This window comes from Aulonocara stuartgranti (genome assembly GCF_965226115.1).
Source record: "Aulonocara stuartgranti genome assembly, chromosome: 6".
NCBI lineage: Eukaryota > Metazoa > Chordata > Actinopteri > Cichliformes > Cichlidae > Aulonocara > Aulonocara stuartgranti.
Genome location: NC_138944.1, coordinates 2,049,787 through 2,066,332, shown reverse-complemented (window position 1 = coordinate 2,066,332; position 16,546 = coordinate 2,049,787). Strand labels below are relative to the sequence as shown.

The window sequence follows — 16,546 nt, the reverse complement described above, 5'->3', positions numbered from 1 at the left end:
GATAGTTGCTCATTGGTCGATGCCAGCCGCATGCTCTGGCGTTCTCATTTGTTGGATTTTTTTGGGGTGGGTGTTAATTCAAGTTCTGTCAGATGTAGGGGAGGGCCGAGGTGCGGTGGAGGAACTAAACAAAACCAGAGGAGGTGTCTAAATGGCAGATTTGTACAACTGGTGAAGCACTGGAGAAAGAACAGGGCCAAACAAGACGTGAATTCAATTAGGTTTGTTTAACCGTTCAAGTGCGAGCTCAGCAACGGTCGCTTGCAAAATGTCACTACTTCAAGCTATGGCAAACCACAAATGTCAACAAAAACAATCGACTGTGGCAGCCAAAGGATAGAGGCAGCAGCTGAGCGTTTATCACTCTGTAAGCCAGCGACACATCCGATTGGCACGGTGGGTAAACTTGGCTCTGCTGCACCTCGACACAACGATGGGGAACAGCCGGGGAGAAGCAATCAGTGGCAAAATGGAGAAGACTGGGCAAGATTGGGAGACAGATGGAGAGCAGCGTATACGTCTGGTCGCAGTCTGATCAGAGTTTTATCTCTAGTTAGCTTGAGGTGCAGCTTCCTGCAGTCATGATTTCACTTTTTATGTCGACATGTTGCCAAAAGAAACATTTCAAAATAAATTAAATATTTAAAAGCATCTGAAATATGACTGCAGTACAAAACCTGTTGATTGCAGGTAGACTGTATATAAACATGAACACATTTGCCATGTTGACACACATTTGTGAGGTCATTGCCATCTTGGTTTTGGAGCCACTGATGACTATTTGTGTTCTATCATCAAGTCATCAACTAACGCCAACGTTTGGTTAGTAACCAGTGCAGTTCATCAGTGGTTACATATAAATACAAAAGCAGAATTTCTCTCACCAAAACTGAAACTGCTCACACAGTAGCAGTTTCTCATCTACAACATGGGCCTGTCCTAAACCACATCCTGCTTTATCCTCTTCTTTGACTCCTAATTGGACCACAGTTCCCAAAAATGAATGTCATGACATATTTACTCAAATTTGAGTCTTGACTTGTGTCCCAGCCCGAGAGAGTCCTGGGCTCTTTTCCGTTCTTCTCTCTAACCAGGTCGCCCCCTGCTGGCCGTTAGAAAGCATGGCTTCGGCTTTCTTACCCAGAATGCCCACACATCCTTTTTTTTGTACAGTCTGTGTGCACTTTTAGTTGTTGTGAAGAGGCGAATGAGCAATGGAGACCAAACCATTTCTTTTTCTTTGCTTTTTTTTGCACCAGCAGGCTGTAAACATGTTTATTTCTGCTCTCGAGTTGGTCCTTTTAAAATGAGAGTCAGTGGCGAATAACTGGCTTTTGGAGCCAGCCTCAAGCTGAAAGTTTGCAACATGTAGTTTTGGCACGTTGGTGTTGGCTTCGTCTTTCTGAGGAGGTCCTGACGTATCCAGGAGCTGCATTTCCAGACACTCGGGGCATATGTCCGTTATTCTGTCTCTGGCTCAAGTTACTGTCATTCCTGCCAGAGAACATTGTTCCCAAATGTCCACCGCTGAGATGATGAGTAAAGTGTTATCATGACTGAAGGACGAGCAATGATGCGCAGGCTTCACATTTTAGGGTCATTTAAGGTAAAGTTTGAGATTTCCTGCTTTGGGCTGTAAATGAAATGAATTCAGCTTGAATCAGATCCCCATTGAACAACATTATAATAACAGAAAAGTCCCTTTAAAGGAGGATCCTGAGAGTCCAGCTGTGACCTTTTGTGTCTGACAGAGATCAGCAGCCTGTTTCCCTCCAGAGCAAACTGCCATGTTACTGTGTGCGTGGTGAAATAAGCTTCCCTGTGATTGCACGTCAGACCTCCTGGGTCACTGTGTTTGTGAGTGGACACTTGTAAGCTTGTGGCCTCTCGTCCCTCTTCTTTGTTCACCTTTAGCTCCATCTCTGTCCGCTCCAGCCTCCTGTAGTCCTCCCAGGCCCTCTCGTGCTTACAACGACTGCCAGCAGGGCCTCCACGCCAACTTTGCGGCTGCCTCACCTCCTTCTCCGGCTGCTCCTTTAACTCGGTGTGTCTGGAGATTGAACAGACATGGAGGTCCAGCAAAAGCTGAATTTGGAAACACTAGAACGGGAAAAGATGAAAAGCCAGCGTGCTTCACGTCAGCTGTCTGTTATGTATGCTGTGATGGCCGGTACAGCACCATCCTGCTGGGACTCTTTACCTGACGGCAATTTCTCTAAAGCAAAGTTCGGTTTATTTGTGCCGGCGTTCAGAAGTTAGTCATGTCCAAAGCAACATTTCCCGTATTGATTTTCGGCTTTTGTTTTGCAGAAAGCCCCGTGGCCCCTTTCTTTTATCTCCTTCCTCGAAAAACACAATGAAAGTCAGGTAAAAGGGTTTTGTAGCTAGAGGTGAAAATATGAGCAGAAAATGTGACTGCATGTCTGATTCACTGTATCTAACATGTAGTTGTGAAGTCAGGCTTCTGCCAGTGCGCAGTGATGATAAAAGGCCCAGAGACGAAAGCTTTGAAGCTTTTTCCTCCACAAACTTGCAGAGTCTGTGAAAATGCACAGCGTCACTCTTATTCTCACCTCGCTCTTTAGGTTTTCTGACTTTTGAATAAAGGGGAACTCTTGCCTCAAGGGATGCGACTCAAGTTGATGTCAGCTGGTTCTGGGTGTCAAAAATGAGCGACTAAGCAACATTAGCGGCATTTAAGAACACACAGAGCCATCCTGGATGTGAAGCATAGGCAACGCTTGATAAAGGTGAGGGGACGGTGACTAAACCAGGTGTGACGTCTGGCTCTGTTGCGTCACGAGTCCAAACATGCAGCAGTGCAAATTCATTCAATCTCAGCCTCAATAACGTGAAACTGCAGCTGAAGTACACAGCAAATCCAGCATGTCCAAATTAACACTGTCGGATTTGATTTCAACACTATTAAAGTGTCTATATGGGTCCACACCAGAGAGTGTTAATTTAACTCTTTTTGGAGAGTTGGTACGTTAACTCTGATTTAGTGTTAAACACCAAATCTGTCTGGAGTTGATAATTTAACACTTGGTGTTAAGAGTTTATATATTAACTCTCAAAGAGTATTTTAGTTTAACTACGTAAGAGTTATCTTCTAATTCATTCTAAAAAGCGGGAATTTTACTGTTCTGAACTTCTAGAAATTTATTTTGGAAATAAACATTTACTAAAAAGATGCAATGGTTTTTGAAAAACATTTATTCTGAACTGTGCACCACAATTTCAAAACATTTTCTGAAAGATGTAACAGTGTACATGTTCTCACTTTCATTAGAATTTTGTTTATCAAAAGGTCTGACATGGTAAATGCAAATAACAGCATCTCATCACTTATTTCTTCAATACAATATGCATGTCCTTCATTCATCCCTTTGTGGAACTTCAACGCACTTCTGCTCTCCCCCATATTCCATCTTCACAAGCATATCCTGTGCAGAGATTGAATAAAAATTAGTTGACACTAATTATTGGCACAAATAATCCAGTAAACAATTGCAGCACAGTAAAAAAAAAAAAAAGGAATCCTCTTTGAGCCATTACTTGTGTAAAGTATTTTCCCAAAAGACAAGGACACAGGCAACAGGTAATACTGAACTAAATGTAAAACCTCAACCTTTTTCATTTTTACCTAAACCGTGTGCACAAAACTCTGGAGGGATCTATGCTAACGTAGAATCCAGTCAGGACGTCTGCTACTGCTGTTTGCTCGTTTTTTTTTATGGGCGATCGTTTTCAGGCTTCAAGTAGCACCATTATACCAACATTTCACATTCTAGACATTGTTTTAGGTGTATTTGACCAAAAGTTTGACTGAAAATTCACATGCAAGCTTTTTTCATGGCTGTGGTATTTGCCCGCAAACAATACCTTTCAGCTAGCTAAAACAGAATATTATGCTATCACCGAGCAACATGGCTAATGCCTTTCACACAGCTTTGTCTCAACTCCAAAGAGCCACAGAAGTAAAAGATAATAATAATAATTGAAACAATCTTTGAAAAAATGACTTACCAAGCATGGCAAACAACTCAAATATGTAGAGCAAAATGTTCTGAAACGGCTTCACTTCACTTCGATTGGAGCCGTGCTGGGGGCGGAGTCTGTGAATTCACTCTATTGGTGTCATAGCCCCTGTAGGAGTTCAGAGTTAAGAGGTCAGGAGTTAATGTTTCCATTGTAACACCTCCAGATTTGACAGAGAAACACTCATTTTTAACACTCGATTTTAACTACTATCATTTTACACCTCAGAGTTACATTAAAAGAATGTGACTCTGCTTAGAGTAAAATTAACTCTACTTTTGCAAGAAGACTATTAACACCAAAACATTTAACACTTTTGAATTTGCTGTGTAGAGCACTAACATCGTGGATTATGGAAACATCATTTCATTTATTTATTTATTTATTTCACACTTGGTACAACAGTTCAAACAAACCAACCACACTTTCTATCAAAAAGCACTACAACCATGTGTGAAAAGGAGCAGGAAGAAGAAAATGTTCTCATTAAACCCCGCCCCCTATCTACAATCCAACTTATATTACAAGTGGGCACCAAAAATCAGGGAACAAACTAACATTAACATTTCTCTCCGGTCCTAACCCAAACCAAACAACAAATTTACAATCAGAATATACCACTCCACATAGTAACAAGGAGAAAATACAATTAAAAAACAAATAAAACAAAAAATTATAATGGATCCATTTTCAATGAACTCCAATTTCATTCACATTCTTCATATTGAGTTATCGTTTTAAGCATGTAACACTTTTTAAAACAATGTAAATTTATACAACTCTTTAAATTATAATGAAGAGACTTCCACAGTCGTATACTCCTAACCGCTGGACTCATTAATCTCTGTGTAGTTCTAGCTAACTGATGCTTAAAATAAAATTTCCTTCTGCTATCTTCTCCCCCTGAACACAATAAAATACTCTTTGTAACTTAAAGGGCAAAATATTATTTTTAGCCTTAAACATAATTAATAGTGTGCATAGTTTCACTAAATCTCCTAATTTTAATAATTTTGATTTTATAAATAATTTATTTGTATGTTCTCTATATTTAACATTATAAATCATTGGTATCACTTTCTTCTGTAATAAGTTTAGAGGTTTTATAGTATTCTCATATGTATTCCCCCAGACTTCAACACAGTAACTAAAATATGAGAAAAACAATGAAAAATATAAAATGCGCATTGCTTTATAGTCTAATAAATCTCTTACATTTCCCAAAATATAAATGTTTTTAACCATCTTCTTTCTAATATACTCAATATGTGATTTCCATGTCAAATTTTCATCTACTATTACAGATGATCAAAAGCTTTTGTTAAACACAGACTTTATTTAAAAAATCTTAGAAGTAAGAACTAGACGTGCAAACATCTCTTTTGTCGTCTGGTGCCACTTTATTGCCTTTTTGTAAAGGTTCTCAAGTGTGACGCTAACCTTAGCTAGAGTCAGTGCTAACAGGGTGGTCTCAGTGCCAACGTGCTCGGTCAGCATCTGTTAGCGCCACATTTGAACCTGCTGGGAGACCTTTTAGCATATTTGTTAGTCCAGTGGGTGATTAGACGAACTTCAAACAGACCATCAGAAACACATCAGCGTGTTCTCTGTTCTCTCATCCAGTCAGAAATCAAACTTTTCCTTCTGAAATCCAACCCCTGATCCTCGCTTCAAGTTTCATTCCCAAAGCAAAATTAGGCCAAAATTAAGTCTGAAACCACCAGTGGACAAATTCCTGTGTGAAAGTCGAACCATCATGAAACCATCCAGTCTTTCGTCCACACCATCTTTCTTCCGCCAAGCTTTCCTCTTTACAGGAAATGGTAGAACTGTTTAACAGGAACAACATCGAGCTTAAAGCAATATTTAAACTGAAATCAGAAGCTGTTTTTTAGTATTTAGTCAACTTAAAAATTAAGCGATTCATCCATTTTCCTAACTGCTTATCCAACTCAAGGACGTAGGGCTGCTGGAGTCTGACGTCTGTGATTCCTCACTGCTGCTGAATGAGCTGCCCTATCAGACCACAGCACAGAAAATGGCACAGGCTCATAAAATATCCACAGCATGGTGTCACACTCATACAGACCCAGAGCTTCGGCTGAGCTGACCGTGGATCTTCAAGCAGAGTTTTTCGTCCTGTAGCAGTTTTACTGCCCGGTGTTTAAATCCCTGTTTGGTTTCCACTCTGGTGGAAAGAGAAATATTCGGGATGTGAATCTTCTGAAGGTCACCAAAAAGTCTTGTTTGATTGATTCTTGTTGAGCTGAACGTGGTTCTTTTTACATTCATCCACAACATTGTCCTTCCAGTTAGTAGATAAACAGCTGATCCACAGCGACACACAGTGTGGACGGTAGCGTTAACGCGTGACAGGACGGTCAGCTGGTGCTTTGATGTTGCTCGCCATGATCATCGTCTTCCTCAGCTGAGTGGTGCAGTCCAGTTCTGTAAGATTCAGACTGTTTTTACAACCCAGTAATTGCAAAAGCAGATGTATTGGAGTGTCACAATGACTGAGTGATTACAACCATCATGATTTAGAATGAGCTGCTACTTTTTGTACTTGTGCCAGGGTCTTTTTGGAGGCAGCAGCTGGTGGCATTGCACTTCCTCCTCAGCTTCAGGGCGAGGTAGTTGCGCCAGCAGGTGGTTCTTCTTCTTTGCCTGTAATCAACAGGACCAACAAAAGCACCTGTAGTAACGAATACTTTGTGTAAACTGTGTTATAACAGTAAGGGAGCAATAAGCACTTACGCAGGTCATATCAGGCCACACAGAATGGACGTCTGTGGCTGTCTTATCCTTATGCAGGGAGAATGATTCACTGGCACTGGATCTGCATAGAATCACAAACTGTCACAGACACAAATCTCAGGCTTCCTGAAAGTGAAACCTCGCACAACTGAAATTACGATGTACAGGCAAGTGGCTGCTCCATCCTTGTACGGTCAAGTACAGCACTTTTCCTCTCCTCTCAAACAAAACCCTTAAAGGACAACTATTTAGCAAGTTTCAGGCTCCGCCAGTAAAAACACCTTCAGAGGCGTTCGCCAATTAGGCCTGCAGCAACTGTCACCTCCAGGCTCTATAGAGTAAAAGCCTCAAGATATTAAAGAGAAGTCGAGTTTATTTATTTATAGAGCACATTTCCAAACAGTCCATGCTGCACAAAGTGCTTAACAATGTAAAATGCAACTAAAATAAATGTAATGCACAACAATGACGCAGTAAAATATAGAAAAACAAATAAGTCAATAAAAAAAACAAATCAACAACTAAGGCTGTTAAAACCAAAATGTTTACATCAATGTGTGTTAAAAACGTGTCTCATCGTGAGAGAAGCACGATGGGCAAACACTTAGCAACTGTGGGGAGGAAGAGCTGCCTTTTCAACAGGAAGAAGTCTCTGGCAGAACCGGGTTCATGAAGGGGAGACGTCTAATATGATTTGCTGAGGTTGAGGGGAAAGAGAAGAGAAAACAGAAAGACTGTGAATATTAAACAGAACAAACTACAGAAGAGACGTTAACATCATGCAGCAGTCAGGCCTAACTGTAAACTTTGGTAAAGAAGGAAAGTTTCCTTTTCTACTTTTAGAAAGTTCATGAACCACACGCCTGCAGTCTGTGTTAGGATGCCTGGGTCGTTGACCCAGGGTTTTTGAGTTTATTATATTATTTATCATTTCTAATCTTTGGTTTCTTAGAGTTCTGTCTTATGGTTTATGTCTCTGTGTTCTCTAGTTGCTCTGTTTCCCCTGTCAGCTGTAGCCCCTTGTCAAGTTCGCGTCTCTGTGTTATGTTTCCTGTTTTACTTTGAAAGTCTGTCTCATGTAAATGCGTCTGGTTTTGCTTCCTTTGTCTCGTTAGGCCTGATTTGCCCCAGCTGTGTTTCCCTCCTGTTACCCATTCCCTGATTGCTCACTCTGTGTATTTAAGCCCTGTGTTTCTCTGTGTCCGTGTTGTGATCTACTCTCATCTTGCTGTGTGGGCTGTACGGTTGCCAGTTCAGGTTATTTGTTGTCTTCAGTTTATCCTAGTTTTGCTAGTTCTCTGTTTGCCATCTAGCAATAAATCTGAGTTTAAGTTCACCTTTTGTCTAAGACTGTCTGCACTTTGGGTCCTCCTACTACCACTCCTGCATGCACACAGCCCTCACACGACAGTCTGAGAGCCATCAGACACGATGGAGCCTCATCAACAGAGGTCCAAAAGTGCACCGTTGACTTCAGCAAAAACAGAAATGCAGTCATGTAAAAATACTACAAACTCCTGTTTAGATTTCAGTGAAGATCTTTATATCGGAGGGTCTTTACCTTACAGTATGAGGCGCCTCGAGCCAAATGTTTTTGGGGATTTGGCTCTTTATAAATGAAACGGATGTGATGTGAAGGTACAGAGCTGCAAAATGTACTTTATGCATATCAGTGCTAACAGCTGACCTGACCTGGCGACCTCCCTGGACAATTATTATTTTATTTATTTATCTATTAAGTCATTCCTTCTTTTGCTAATACCTTTCTTGCACTTTAAAAAAAAAGCCACTTTAAAGTTGTGTTGTGCTTGGTGCCGACATGGCAGTTTCAATGTACTATTGTACTAGATATGACTGTGCAATGACAACAGAGAGTTATCTTATTACAAATAAAATGCCCCCTGATACAATATGATACATTAATGTTAAAGCAATGCTGCTGTGGCTAACCGGGATGCTGAACTGCAGGCAATTTAATCTTCGGGGGTTCATGAAAGTGAAAAAATGTGAAATGTTTGCTTTTGGGGAAAGGAAGCAGTCATTAAAACTAAAGCATGTGAGACATTTACAGGAGAAACTTCTCTTTGCTGGACCCGCTAACGACTCAGTAAACTCTAACAAGCAACTGACAACTGCACTGGCTTTTTTAATGCGCAGGGGTTTACACAGTTATTCAATTCTGATTTTAAAAAGCTGCAGTGGAGTCAGATTGCACTCTGAAAGAGAGGAATATTGTACAAAATGGAAAACCTGAGGAGCAGCGTGTTCCCCAAGCAGATGAATATGTACTAAAAACTCTGTGGATAAAAGCAGTTTGCAGTTTTAACTTTAAAAGTTAAAAAAAGACACGTCTCAAAAAATGGGTAAAGGTCAAATAATTTATCGGAGGGCGGCGCTGGGTGTCAGTCTAATGAATCATTCCGCGTTTCTTTTTACTGTGAAGTTCTTCCACTAATCAGCCGAGCCAAACTGAAATTACTGACTCCCTCTGACTTCACACTCCCTTCAATTCTTCTCTAATGATAATTAATGACACCGATCGGTTGTTTGATTGGGGCCAAAACACGTGAGCTCCTGTCGGGGCTTTGGATCAAATCTGGAAGAGGATTGGAAAGCAAAGCCAGGCTGTCATTGGCTCCTTTTGTTTTTTGCTGTTTGTTGTTGGTTTACACTAGAGGGCAGCTTGATACTGTCCATGCGCCGTAATAAGGCGCTCGCTGTGCACATGTGGTTTGCACTTAGTCCATATTTTAGACGGACAGCAGAGGAGACTGTCAGATTCTAGCTAGGCCCACACACCTGCTCTTTTATTATTTTTCTATCATTTTCTTTCTTTTGTCGTCGCGCAAAATTCCCCTTTTTATATAAGAACACTGACAGAATCGTGGCAAATCCGATTTTACTGAGAACCACAGCGCGTATAGCATTTTAAATGCTCTACATGACAGCTTTTTCTTTTTTTATTATTATTAAAAACAAAGTCATAAAATGATCTGAGCACTGGTGGGGGTGGGGGGGGAGTTTGAGCTCGCTGAAGAGGATTATTCAGCCGCTGATGACAAGCCAAAAGCTCCATTCAGGATTCAGATCATCTCCTCCTCCTCACCATCATCATCATCATCCTCACCGCTGCCCCGCCGGCTCCACACACCTGTGCTCCTGCCGCCTCTTCCGCTTTGGTCGCCGGTGATGACCGGAGGACGTCGTTTAAACAATAAAAAATCGCTTCTGTGCTCAACAAGCTGCCAGCATCAGTCCAACCGGCCGCGGTGAATTCCTGTCATGGGCAATAATGTTTCGGGCATCTCGACGCTGCACAGAGGTCAACAGCAGGGCTTCCACAGACTCCGGAACTCTCAGAAAGGTGAGTTACCTGAACACGCTTCATAGTTGACGAGTTTACGTCACTGCACTGAAACTGTTGGTAAAGCTGATGGGACGCGTGCAGAGTTTCTCCTGCTGCTCCGGGATCAGCTGAGTGGTGGTGCTGAAGAACAGCTCCCGGCTGCAGGAGGCGGGCCTGCTGTCTGGTCGTGCTGGTTGATGCCGGGAGGTGCATGTGCACATTTGTGGGGGCAGACACGTCAGCACTAAAAACATGAAGCTCGAGGAATTCTTAATACTTCTGTAACATTGCCCAGCCAGGGATGCCTCAGTGTGCTTGCTTTTTCCCTTCTTCTGTAACGACAGCTGTAGCTATGTGAACCACGAGGCCAAGCAAACACTCGGGATGTTCGGATCTCAGCCGTGCAAAAGTCCGATATTAGGAGTTGTTCCGCGTTTGATCTTAACATAATGGGACATGTTCTGATGTCACCTCGAAATTATAAAAACATCTGGTAAAGAAAAGTAAAGTCGGGATGAATTTATCAGTGATGGATCGAGAGGTTACTTCCCCAAATAAAACACACAGAGGTGTCCTGGTCTGAGACAGAACAGCCCTCGTGCTGCTCTCACCACAGAAAAAGGAACTAAATAAAGAACTGAAACGTTGGCTGCTGTAAATTTCTCAAAGGTGAGAGCACTGTTACCAAAATGCAGACAAAGAAGTCATAAATCGTGAGGGTGAATAATTTACAGCAGTCTAAAGGTTTGCAAACATTTAGTGTATTTAAGCTGAAATACAAAAGGCTTCATCTCCTGTACGGGTTTTTATTACTGTGCAATCCTGTAGTGAAGTGAAACAAACCGCACAAACATCAGGATGTTTTTTCTGTTAGTGTCATTTCTTGTCATTTTAGCTATGTAAATGTTATACATATTATATTTTATAGTGTTTAAGTAACAAAAATGAAATACTCTGTCATTCAGTTTCAGCTGCAGCATTTTAATTCTACTGTTTTCTAGTTTCATGTATTTGGTTTTACAGCATTACATTAAAATTAAAATATTTTTTGCATGGCACGTTAGTAATATTTTTTAGGAAAGTTCACTTAAAGATTTGAGAACGCTCACCTGTAGTATGAAGCCTTCTGCAGTGAAGGCTGAATATGTACGTAAACATGCAGTCGTACGGTTGCGTGTGATTTTCTGAAGCCTCTGCTCTCTCAGTGGCTCCATGTCTCTGCTGGTGTCTGGATTCAAACATGGCGATGACGATACACTTTAGTTTTGGGGTTTTTATTGGAATGCAAAAGTTATAAATGGAAGCATCTCTTTAGATTTGGTAAAGTATTCCACTCAGCGTCCCATCTCCGCTGAAACTGTCAGCGGTTCTTCTTTGCTTGCAGACCGTGTTAGCTAGCTTGTTAACTTGCAGGTGCGGCTGTCTGTTTAGTTTGGGCTGCACGTTGGTGTGCAGACCACAGCTTCAACCAGATTCAACAAAGTTTACTAGAAGCTGAAGCGATGTGTGGGCTGGGTTACACGTTTAAAAGGCCCAGATTTGGCTCAGGAGCTTGAATGTTGTCACATGCAGACAAGAAGCGTAATTATTTTTCAAGTTATCTTTATAGTTTCCTTTGTTGTGTTGAGTAAAGAGAGAAAATTGTATTTTTCGGTATATATTGTATGGTAACTGGTTTGCTTTGCATGTTTTATTCACAGTATTTATAAGAACAGACCTTATAAGCTAAGCTAAAGAATAAGCTGTGTTTGGTGCAACCAAAATGATATTCCCTGCAGACTGCCTCCTTTTTCCAGGGCCCACTGGACTGCGTCCCACGTGTCCAATCATGCAAATTACAAAACGGCCCACCTCCACGCTGCTACATCTGGATTACAGAGGGGGAAGTGGTGGGCCTGGGGGAGCGGTTTAAAATGAAGCTGTCTGCAGGATAATCACCATAAGTACACACTTTGCCCTTCCACGTTCTCCCTCTATCCGCAGCACGCGTTCCGAGCGGTTATTCTCACATCACAGGAACGAGTGAGTCAGGCGAGGGGAGGCGAGGCGGCGCATCAGAGAAGAACAGGGACAATTATTCAGCCAGGTTGCCTTGACAACCACCCATAACATGTGCAATAGTTCCCATGGTGATGGATTCCAGAGTGCGTTATCAGCGGGAGTTGATGGCTGATTGGGATAAGAACCAGACGACGTCACCGGCAGCCGCTCGGTGATGAAAGGATGTTTGTGCTCTGCGTCCCGGTTTATTAGGCTGCTGCTGGGATGTGGAACAGAGATATTCGCAGATCAGAGTGGGGCTGAGACGGTGTGTAGCCTGTTATGTTGGCTATTACCCACAGCCTGCACAACTCAAACACACACTCGCTTCTTCAGCAGAGACGTAAAATCATTGGTTTTAACTGATAGAGAGACCTCTCAGAGAACTGCTGACTCAGCTTTGGAGCAGTGACCCATTTCTCTGTCAAATGAATTAAAGTACTACAGAAGTACTTCATATCAAAATACTTGTTTAAATTTAATTATTTGGCAGGTTTTTGGCCTATTTACAGCCTGACACAAACATAATGTTAGAAAGTAGGAATGGCTGCATATTCACAGTCATAGCACACAAACAGCAAAGAAATCTGCAAACAGATGTAGCTGCAGAAGACAAGCAGTGCCATAATGTGTGCGTCTTTCTAGAAATCTAGTTCTGCTACACAAAGACAGAAGCAGACGTGGGGAAATCGCATGCGCCACAACAAGACGTAGAGTTCTTTCTCGTAGTTAAACAACCATTTAGTTCCAACCCTTTCTCTCTTTCTCATCTTTTTTTAGAGCCAAACTCCACATCACTCAGAACGTCATGCCCGGTGAAGTCAACAGTGTCTAATACACACAAACTTTCAATTCAGTGTTATTTACACAGCGCCAAACCACAGGAACAGTCGCCTCAAGGTCCTTTATATTGTAAGGTAGACCCTACAATTATACATACAGAGAAAAACCCAAATGACCCCCTATGAGCAGCACTTTGGTGACAGTGAGAAGGAAAAACTCCCTTTTAACAGGAAGAAAGCTCCAGCAGAACCAGGCTCAGGGAGGGGCGGGATGACTGGTTGGGGTGACAACCAGTGCAACTAACTGAATTTGCTTTCACAAGAGTAAATTATTTTGTGTCCTTTTTACTCCGTAAGGACTCGTTATCAGTGAAAGAAGGCAGCAGAGCAAATCATCCACTTTCAGTGTTATTAAATGGCAGCTACACAGTAAGATGTACAGAGCCCAGAGACCAAACACAGCTAAGATATATGTGACAAAGTTATACTTTGCACTGCGTGTGCAAACAAGATACTGCAGCATTTGCTAATATTAAATAAGACATAATGTTGACTTTGATAACTCTAAGGTATGCAAACTGACAAATGAGCGTGCAGCTTCACAGTCACATCTCCCCCCACCTCTCACATCCAGTTTCAAAACACCAAAATGATGATTCCTCATCGTAGGGCTTCGTATGCTTTTGGGTGGCTGTAGCTGAAGAGGTAAGGCAGGTTGCCCTAGCATTGGGCAACAGCCTAACCCCAACTTGCTCTCCCGTGCATCAATAGAGCGTGAATATTAGATAGAAAGCCCATAAGCACAGAAAAAAGTGAATGAGGCCTGTATAAACCACTATAAGTGCTCGAGTAGAGTAGAAACGCTTTATAAAAACCAGTCTCTCATATCAGTGATGATCCTCTACATCAGAGTTTGACAAAGAAGTTGATGTTTACACCCTCAGGAAGTTGGAGGTCCAAGGCGAAATCACAGAACTACAGAAACAAGTAGTCACAACGACACTTTGAAGGACTGGGAGCAGGCCAGAGGTGCTAAACTTTAGGTTTCACATTTTTATGCACAAAGTCACAAAAATGTATCCTTCTCTTGTGCACACAGATGAGCAGTTTGTAAGCTCAGCGTGATGAAATGTGTCCTCTTTATAGATTTTTCTTCTTTGGCTTCTGCAGAAAGTTCAGAGTGCTGCAGGTGCTTTTCACTTAGAACTTTGGGGCAACAATAACGGGACACAAAATGCGTTTGCAGACAGAGTTTTATTGGCTGTCGTGTTTACTGGGTTGTGACACGGCCCATGTAGAGACAGGAGGGAGGAGCTAAACAGTCTGAGCTGTACATCATCACTTTTTCATTAGCACAGGCTGATTTAGTTTCCACCACATGATATTACTGCGAGGGCACCACAAGGGCATGTTGTTACCTCACACACACACTGACCAACACAAACACACAGATGACTGGTTCACATAGTACTTTTCTGTTTTTATAGCGTGTACTGCTGATAGCGGACGTTGTGTTTATCTCAAACCTAAACTGAAGTCTGGGCTGTTGTATAATTTTTATCTGTGCAGCATTCGACACATTGCATCCTCAGCATCTCTGCCTGGTCAGGAGTGGAAACTTATTCAGGGATCTAGTGGAGCCCGTGGCTCGATGGGTTAGGGCTGTTTGGGCCATGAAAGGGGTCAGGTGGTTTTAATGTTATGCCTGATCAGCATCAGTTCAGTTAGAGTGTTTCTGTGGAACTCCATGATGGTTACCAGACCAGGAAGACTGTTTTACCTGAAGTCTTTTGAGCAATATTTATTTTAGCAACAACATGTGTGTCAAGAATCAAGAATTGAGCTACTTGAGTCATACATTAGTGTTAACATAGTAAAACAGCAAAAACTACACAGAAATTTAACTAAGATACTACTTTTGCACCTGAAGGTCAAATTCTGTTTTTTTTTTGCAGCACAAGATCAATAACCGAGTAACCAAAGCAGATGATCCACTAACTTGTTAACAGTTATCCTCCATAATGTTGGCAGGCCTGTTTTGAAATAGAACGAGCAGCAAACTGCCCTCCAGCTGGAATCTTTCATACCCACTGGAGACCATAAAGCATCATCATGTGATGTTTTTATGGCTTTTATAACTGCTCTGGGTTTTTCTCTTGCTATTCTCTGGCTTTAGTTGTTTTGTGCCTGATTGTGGGCTTGATTTTCTGAAAAGGAATGCTTTGTGGTCTGAAGGCTCTCCGGGGAAAAGAAACCCTTTTACTGTCTAAATGAAAGTGCCTGATTAAATAAAACGTATAATTAGCTTTGTGCTAAATACCCTCTGTTTGCTGATATGTGCTACAGGTGCTACAGAAGTAGAACATGTTGTAACTCCTAGTTTGGTGGTATTTTTTTGACATATTGGAAATTAATGAGCTCCAGAGTTCGTGTGTAATAGGAAACTGTTAGTCATCTGAACTTAGGACAAAGCCTAATCAGAATTAAGTGCACTTGGTCTCTGGGGAGTGGTCATTAAATGAAATGATCCTGTGTGAGTTTTGAAATTAGTGAACCATATTTCACACGGGGCACAGTTGAGTGGAGTCAGAAGACACTAATAATATAGCCAAGGAAATATTCAGGAAACAGTTTTCTCTGTTTCTTTTTGCAGCCGTGACCTCTCTGCTGCCTTTTTGGTGATGTTTGACCTTTCTTATGCAACGTGGCGTCTCGCCTGGAGTGTTTCTGAACATCCTTAACACCTGCCTAAATAAGAAGCGCCGCTACGGAGAGGTGATACAGGCGCTTGACTCCTGGGAGGACTGGAGCTCCTCGGGCACTGTAATGCAGCTTTCACACTTAGTAAATAAAACAACAACAAAAACCGACAGCCAACCCAGACAGTTGCTGTGCTGGATGAGCTCATCAGGTTAGACCATGTGTCATACTTATATAAGACAAGGAGCTATTTCAAGATAGTTATTAATGCATTTGGTAATGGTGATGCATCGGTTTACTCTTGAAAAATGCAACAATCTGTTATGTTAAATGCGCCCGTGTCACAAATATGAGGTGAAATTGATAAAATGCTCAATTTTTTATTTCTAGCACAGTGAATCTGTGATGAATGTATTCGTCTAATGGCTTTGTGGTTACTTTATTTTGCAAACAGGACCGAATATCAGAGTTCTCTGTTAATCACAAATACCGGAAATGTGTCGAAAGCGTGCAAATGCATCATTTTGTCCCCTGTTATGATGGGAATACTTCCTGCTTGTGAGCACAGTAACAGATTTATGTTTTAATGGATCTTTACGGTGGAGAAGAGCAGCTCGCCGAGCTCCGCAGACTCCAAATGGAATAATTAAGCCTGCTTCATCTGTACTCGTGTACATGTACAGTGTGTTCTCTGAGAGCCTGTTAAATCATGTAGCGTTCAGAATAGTGTGTTTTTCTGATGCAGGAAACAGTATGTTAAATTTAGGTCAGTGATTCATACTTTAGTGTTAGTTAACCCTTTCCAAGCACAAAAGATCCTGCAGTCGGACCAGACTGTGGGCGAGCGCAGCTCACTCAGTGAAGAGCTCGTCTGTTTTGT

The 16,546-nt window shown here is 41.8% G+C and overlaps 1 protein-coding gene and 1 long non-coding RNA gene across 4 annotated transcripts in view; one reads left to right on the top strand and one right to left on the bottom strand.

The window, feature by feature from the left end:
* The window catches only part of neurl1aa (neuralized E3 ubiquitin protein ligase 1Aa), a 148,923-nt gene that overhangs the window by 71,394 nt on the left and 60,983 nt on the right, over positions 1–16,546 (top strand). The window contains exon 1 of one of the 3 annotated variants that reach the window (XM_082537955.1): positions 9,844–10,162. The exons of the other annotated variants lie outside the window; for them this stretch is intronic. Within the exon in view, the coding sequence (XP_082394081.1) occupies positions 10,081–10,162 (82 nt within the window). The 5' untranslated portion in view covers positions 9,844–10,080. Of the gene's footprint in view, positions 1–9,843; positions 10,163–16,546 lie in introns of those variants that run through there. 3 annotated transcript variants of the gene reach the window in all.
* On the bottom strand, positions 4,456–7,108 carry LOC309709125. Its single transcript, XR_014277437.1, has 3 exons — positions 6,799–7,108; positions 6,599–6,708; positions 4,456–6,489 (listed from the first exon to the last, which is right to left on the bottom strand). It is a non-coding gene; the product is annotated as an uncharacterized lncRNA (long non-coding RNA).